The 7,347-nt window shown below is 43.2% G+C and overlaps 1 protein-coding gene across 2 annotated transcripts in view; it reads left to right on the forward strand.

Annotated features, from left to right (window-relative positions):
* zc3h14 (zinc finger CCCH-type containing 14) overlaps positions 1–3,185 on the forward strand; it is a 7,789-nt gene extending 4,604 nt beyond the window's left edge. Inside the window, exons 10-16 of one of the 2 annotated variants that reach the window (XM_008290387.1) lie at positions 47–197; positions 312–517; positions 656–794; positions 905–1,044; positions 2,476–2,558; positions 2,664–2,770; positions 2,969–3,185. In XM_008290387.1, coding sequence (XP_008288609.1) covers positions 47–197; positions 312–517; positions 656–794; positions 905–1,044; positions 2,476–2,558; positions 2,664–2,770; positions 2,969–2,972 — 830 coding nt within the window. In that variant the 3' untranslated portion in view covers positions 2,973–3,185. Of the gene's footprint in view, positions 1–46; positions 198–311; positions 518–655; positions 795–904; positions 1,045–2,475; positions 2,559–2,663; positions 2,775–2,968 lie in introns of those variants that run through there. The other variant, XM_008290388.1, reaches the window with a different exon arrangement.
* The last annotated feature ends 4,162 nt before the right edge of the window (positions 3,186–7,347 follow it).

Below are 7,347 nucleotides of genomic sequence, written 5' to 3' on the forward strand. Positions count from 1 at the left end.
ATATTGGAGTTTTTCTCGACATGTCTGCCACTCGTTCTGCCTTCAGGTGTGGAAGTAACTGCAGGCGGTGAAGCAAAGGCGTTTGACACCCGGTCGTTCATAATGAGTCGACTGCAAGCAGAAGAACCTTCAGTCAGAAGTCGTCTTCAGATCAAAGATGACGTCAAGCTTGCGTTACCACGGACTGTTCAAACCAGGTACACACACACACACACACACACACACACAGTATGGTCTGTCCATGAGCTGTGGCTGAATTGTCATACACATATTTTCTCCATTCTGCTCTGTGGGTTTCTGGACCACTCTAGTAAGGAGAGAGGCGACTCCGCCAGCCCCAAGTTCATCGTGACCTTAGACGGGGTCCCGAGCCCGCTGGGTAATCTTGCAGAATGTGACGTGGAGATGGATGACGTGAGACCACCCTCGAAGGCCACAGAGGCGTCCGGCCTCATCCACAGAGAGCCCAAAGTCAGCGTCCTTCAGAGGCTGCAGGGAGCGGTCGCATCCTCAGAAGGTCTGGAGCTCAGCACAGATGTTCTTCACTGTAGCATCTGATTAAACTCCAGTTGTACCGTATTTTAAAACACAGAGTTCACTGATTTGATTTGAAGTGTTTCAGTCTTGTCTTTACACCCTCGTCCTGCTTTGACAGACGACGCGATGGACATCGAGATGGCAGAGGAGGACGCCGTCCCTTTGAAGAAACAGAAGGTTCTGGAGCGCTGCAAGTTCTGGCCGGTGTGTAAAAGTGGAGATGAGTGTGTGTACCATCACCCAACGACACAGTGCAAGTGAGTGCCTCTGTTAAAAATAAATAAATAAATAGTAGAAGTGATAAAGGAGTTTTTATCAGTTTGAATCAGAATCTTAATTCATGTTTGTATGTTTTGTTTGTCTGAAGGACTTTTCCCAACTGCAAGTTCGGGGATAAATGCCTGTTTGTGCATCCGAACTGTAAATACGACGCCAGATGCACCAAACCAGACTGTCCCTTCACTCACGTCAGCCGCAGAGGCCCTGCTGCTCCCCCGCCCAGACCAGGTACTCTCTCATTGATTTACACTCAATGTTGAGTCTCTTTTAAAGCGTGTCTGTTTTATTTAATCCACTTTCTATCTAAAAGCATTCACTGATGACATTCTGACAAAAGAAGTTTCAGTCACACAGTGGCAGTAAAGTTAAACAGTAACTCAGAAATACTGCAGTTTACAAGTACAGTTACTCAGGTTCTGTACTTCAAGGATTCCAGGTCTTTTATTGGTCACAAACACAGTTAAACATGGTTTAACGCACACCTGTTCCACACTGAAACAATAAGAATAAGATAAAATAAATAAAGAAAATTATACGATTATGTACGTGCATAGTTTTGAGGTAGTTGTACTTTTCTTCAGTATTTCCATTTTATGCTGCTTCCACTACATTTTACACGAAGATGTTGTACTTTTAAGATGAAGGTTTTGGTGGATCAGTGGTTAGCACCGTTGCCTCGCAGCAAGAAGGTCGCCGGTTGGCGTCCCGGTGAGGACACCCGAGAGTCTCCATGTTCCCCGTGCAGTGTGGGTTCTCTCCGGGTTCTCCGGCTTCCTCCCACAGTCCAGAAACATGCTGAGGTTAATTGGTGATTCTAAATTGTCTGTAGGTGTGAATGTGAGTGTGCTTGGTTGTCTGTCTCTAAGTGTAGCCCTGTGATAGACTGGTTACCTGTCCAGGTGAACCTGCCTTCACCCTGAGTCAGCTGGGATAGACTCCAGCCCCCCGTGACCCTGGTGAGGATTAAGGTGTAGAGATGATGGATGGATGGATGGATGAGGATTTTGCACACTCGATGCTGTAACAAATAAAAGCAGACTGTCAGAGATTAAAGCAAAAATCTGTGGTTTGAGGAAAAACGTCCACAAGTTGAAAACAGATTTGTGTTTCACTATGTTTTGTTCTTTTCTTTCCCATTAATTATCCTCTCAGATGTATCTGCTGCCTCTGTGTATAAAACACTGCAGCAGCTACAACAGCAACAAGCTGCTGATGCTTCCACATTAATCATCTAATTACTTTCTTTAGTGGTATTTTTAATGCAGGACTTCAACTTTAAAAAATGGCTAAAATCGCTTCATTGCTACTTTTACTTTGGGATCTTCTTCTGCCTCTGTAGTTTGCAGGATTGTCGTTGTTTTTGCCAAAGTTGTGTTGAGGTTGTCGGCATTACGTCTCCGTCACATTAATGATCAGCTGTTGGGCCAAATGTGCTCCAAGCAGATCTCTCTCACAGTGACCTGGAGTTTCTTTAAGTTAAGTAAGAACGGGAATATCTGCTGCTCTTAGAACACACCAGAGCCTCACTGAGTGCAAAACGCAGAATAAAGAGTTGAAGAAGCCCTGCCGTTTCTGGTTCTGCTGCATCAGATGTTCTCCTTTCTGACCGTGTTGTTGTTCTTCGAGTGCGATCTCACCTCTGACTGTTTGTGTTTGCAGCAGCGCAGCCAGTGCAGACCACCAGCGTGTGTCGCTTCTTCCCAGAGTGCAAGAAGATGGACTGTCCGTTTTATCATCCCAAGGTAAACACCGTGGCTTTAAATTACGAGAAAGGCCGTTTGCGCGCAGAGAGGATGTGTTGCTTTCAAATTCTGAGCCAATCTGAGTGTCGCACGTCTCGTCTGCAGCCCTGTCGCTTCGCGGCGCAGTGCAAACGAGCGGGATGCACCTTTTACCATCCGACCACCGCCGTGCCTCCGAGACACGCCCTGAAGTGGATAAAAACGCAGAGCAGGTGAGCGGACCGGACGTATGCTCGTTTAATATTTGATTTAATATCACTGAATTATAGCATCAAAAGAATCTTAAAGGATTGAGCTCAGCTTCATTATCGGGGCTTTCATCAAGTCAAACATTTACAGAAACATGTCAAATCTGATTATGTAATTAATATCTTCTGCTCCCACTAATTTGTTTTCTTTCCGTCTCGCAGCTAATTAAATCCGGGGAGTCCGAATCCCGAAGGTCAACACGTGAAGATGTGAAAGACGTTATTCCGTCTATGGATGCTCATCATGAGATCTAACTCTCGGTTCATTTGCTTTTAATGTATTGTTTTGAGTGATTTTTAAGGAAAAGCGTTTTGTAAGTCGAAATGCTGAGTTTTCGCCGCTGCGCTCGAAATATTAAATTCTCTGCGGTTAAGTTTATCTCACGTCGTCGTTTCTCGTCTTCTTTACACTGTTGGTTTACGGAGATGTTCAGCACGCGTGGTGGTTTCCTCTGGATGAAGTAAAGGCCACATCGATTATACAGTTGAAACCAGAAGTTGTATAGAAACACATTTTATTTCTCACTATCTGACATTAAATCTGACTAAACTTTCCTGTTTTATGTCAGTCAGGATTACCAACATCATTTTTATTTGCTAAACGCCAGCACTTTTTGTTACTTTCTTCAGAGTCAGAAGTTTCCATCCATCTCCTCAGTATCTGGTAGCGTTGCCTTTAAACTCTATGACTTGGGTCAAACGTTCTGGGTTTCCTTCCACAAGCTGCTCACAACAGTCTGATGAGTTCTGGCCCATTCCTCCTGACAGAACTGGTGGAACTGGGTCAGGTTTGTTGGCCTCCTTGTTCCACTGATGTTCTCCAGGATTCAGATCAGGGCTTTGTGATGGCCGCTCCACAACACTGTGTTGTCCTGAAGCCTCTCTGTAACTAATCTGGCGCTATGCTGAGGGTCATCGTCCATCTGAAGACCCGTTTAAAGCTTCCTGGTCCACAGTTCTCTTCCTGACATCTTGGCTGGTTTCTTTAGATTTTCCTTGTTGTCACAAAAGGAAGCAGCGTGTTTGAGGTGTGCCTCCAATTAACTCAGATGTTCTCAATTAACCTATCAAAAGCCTCCAAAGCTGTGACATCATCATCTGGGCTTTCCCAAGTAGTTTGAAGGCATCTTAGTGGATGTAAACATCTGACTTTGAAGAGAGTAGTAAAACAAACTCTCATTCTCATGATTCTGGCGTTTAGCAAATAGAAATAACGTCGGTCATGTGATGAGCGCTCTCCTCCGGGTCTCCATCAACACGTGTGCTGCTGAGTTTCGAAGCAGCTGAAACACGTTCTTGAGGAGACCAGAGAGCATCACGTTCTGTGGGAAACAACAGTGGGTAGTATCTCTGTATTGTCTCGAGATAAGAAAAAGAAAAAGATTTTAAGATGGTAAAATGTGTTCTCAGTTGTGTTTCCAGTGTGAAGTTCAAAACTGAGATATGAGTCAAAGACGACTCCTGCTTGTTCAAAAGGGTTTGACACCAACGTTGCAGTTTCTACCAGTGGTCAGGACTTCAGTTGTGTCCTGATTGAACTGTAGAAAGTCCTTCGCTATCTGTTCCTCGAGTACATCAGCTTTAAATATAAATGTGTCACCACCCAGCTAAAAGATGGGAGAGCACATGTGCACTAAAATAGATTATTTAAAAGAAAATTTTCATAAATTATGACAGCATAAAACCAAAAAAGGTGGAAGCCAGACAAAGGAGAGACCGCCCCTCTATATATATCCCTGGTTTCTGCTCTCTTCTGCTACTGAGGTTGACACAAAGTCCAGCTCCCAGTGGTCCCTGACCCAGAAAGTCCACCGTACAACAGCTACAGTGGGAGACGGTGCTGATTACACCGAGTAGAAACACTGATAAGAGGCAAAGCAAAGAGGGGAGGACAGGACAGAAGACAAGTGTCGAGTATCAAGGCCAGATTCCTGCACGACTCGTTCATTTAACCCTGTTCAGGACCTTGATAGACTTTTATACTGTTCAATACATTTTCTGACCAGCTGATGTATTTTTGGTTCCAAATGCACAACAAATGTCCCTCTTTCTATATTTAAACAATAAAAAAAACAACACCTGTCACCTAAACCAAATGTCCTGAAGTCCAAAAGACCCCAAAAAGTCCCTAGCAGGGTTAAAAATGTGTCGACACTGAAACAAGCTGAGCTCAAATATTATGCGGCTCTAATTGATAAATTATGTAACCTGATCAGGCAAAAACAAATGAAAGTTATTGTTGAGTTGAATCAGACTTTATCACAAACGGTCTTTTATATGCAGTCTGTTTGTCTTCCCTCCAAAAACCCTGTTTGCCCTCCATCGCCTCCACCTGGAGATCAGCTGCAACTACAGCAGCCGACAGAAACGCTGCTGCGACCTGCAGGTGGAGACAAAGCGACGCTAGACGGGTTAAAGCTGCTGCTGCTGCTGACTTACTCATCCTCCATCAGTGTTTTTGTGGTGATTGTTTTGTCCAGTAGAAGTGCGGCAACTGTTCAGAGAAAGGAAACACGACACAGAAACCTACTGGAATTACTGATGAGTTCATCCGAGTACTTGCAGGATGAAAATCACATAACATAAATTTGCTGAGTGAAAACAGTTTATTAAGAGTTAACAAAAGCAGATAGACTGTTGTATTGATTTGATTTGACCAGCAGATGTTCACAGCAGTGTGACGACCTCTCATGTTGATCCACGCTTCATCCCATGTGGCATTCACAATTAGTAATAAAAACCTTCTTCTTTTTTCTTTTTGCTGTAGATAACGAGGTTCCATCCTGAAGGTGTTGAAATCTGGAAAAATCTGTTTCACAATCTGAGAAAAGCGTCGAGTGTTTGAGTCGATTCTCTTCCTAAAAAAAAAAAGTAGATTTTTGATAGCAAACATCCTTCTTTTTTAAATTCAGTGCTGTTGAAAGGTAGAACAAACTGTGCACTTGAGTTTAATTATTGCTCCGAGTTCATTATTATTTAAGCAATTATTCCAACAGTTGTGCTTTATTGTATTTCAGTCACTTCATGGACAAAATAATTACTGCTTTTTTTTTTTTCTTTCTTTTTGTTTTTTGCTGCTGCGTACTTAAAGCTCCTCCACACTCGCTGTTCACCCACACAGGTGATGTCACTGGTTCACATCATTTAACAAAGTAGATATACTCCACTACCAGCAAAAGTCCTGCATGAAAAATCCTACTTGAGCAAAGTATATATGAGTGAAATGTAGTTATTAAGTATTAAAGATTTGATCCCTGTGACTGATATATTAATACATGTGTCATCATCAGGTTGTTAACAGTGAATTAGTTGCAGCAGGTGGGACAAGTTTTATAATCAGGGACAGCAGATAGATTTGAGAGGTCACATGGTTATTGGGGAAAGGAAAGAAGAAAATTCTGCTAATTTGTTTGTAGATTTTGGGCTTTTTTTTTCTTTTTTAATGACTTATTGATGATATATTAGATCTTTTTTTTAAAGTTGTTTTTTGGCCTTTATTTGACAGGACAGTAGATAGAGAGGGAAGTGGGGAGAGGAATAAGATAAGATCAGCCTTTATTTATCTCACAGTGGAGAAATTCACATTGTTGTTAGCAGCATTACACATAGAGATACACACAGACTAGACAGAAAAATGTAAGAAATAGTGCAAACAAGTATAAAAGTACACATAAAAGAGAATATAATGGGGGAGGGACCAACAGCAAATGACCATGGGCTGGATTGGAACCCATGACCACTCCATCATGGACTGTAGCCCCAGTACATGGCTCACCAGTTCAACCAGTTTAGCTATAGCGGCCCAGATTGTCTTTTTGAAATGAAACCATGTGAGATGTTTAAAGAGAGGAATCACTACTTGGTGGAGATGTTAACTTTTCGACACCTGAAGTCTGACTTCTGAACCCAAAAAGGCTGAAAACAGCCGGCTCCATTCTTAGCAGTTTGTTTTAAAAGCTTATCATCCTTCACATGAAAAATAACTGAAGCTGTCCAGTAACAGTACAATACTTCCGTCCCTATTTTGGATTAACAGCTTCATAAACGTGGCCATACGTCACCCCAGCACATGAAAACACCTGCGTGGGTGCGCAGGACCTTTGAGCTGGATTTTGCCATTTCGTTTGTTTGCTTATCTCCTCGTTTGGCTGCACTCGTTGGCCTGACATGTACTCTCACCACAGAGTGTGATCAGCGCACTGACAAACGTCTCGGCACATTTAGAGTGAATCAGATATTACGAGCTTTCCATCGGTGAAAATATTCGAGCTGAATACTCAGCAGCCGATGACGTCACCTCGGCCCCGGTTTGCAGCTCAGCCCCGATTGTCTGTCTCCAGGTGTAGGGGGCGGACCTGTGATCTGGATTGTGCTGATCAGGTGTCGGCACTGAGCTCAGTATTGATACGATGCTCTGGACCACCTGCCAAAGTGAAGAGACGCAGTAGTGCAGCCTGAGTAATACGTCGTGAGCCAGTTTTTTTTTACACTCCTCACTAAACCACTGACACACACTAACTGTCGTCTCTTTACATCACACG

Source organism: Stegastes partitus, unplaced genomic scaffold (genome assembly GCF_000690725.1).
Source record: "Stegastes partitus isolate 25-593 unplaced genomic scaffold, Stegastes_partitus-1.0.2 Scaffold670, whole genome shotgun sequence".
Taxonomy (NCBI): Eukaryota; Metazoa; Chordata; class Actinopteri; family Pomacentridae; genus Stegastes; species Stegastes partitus.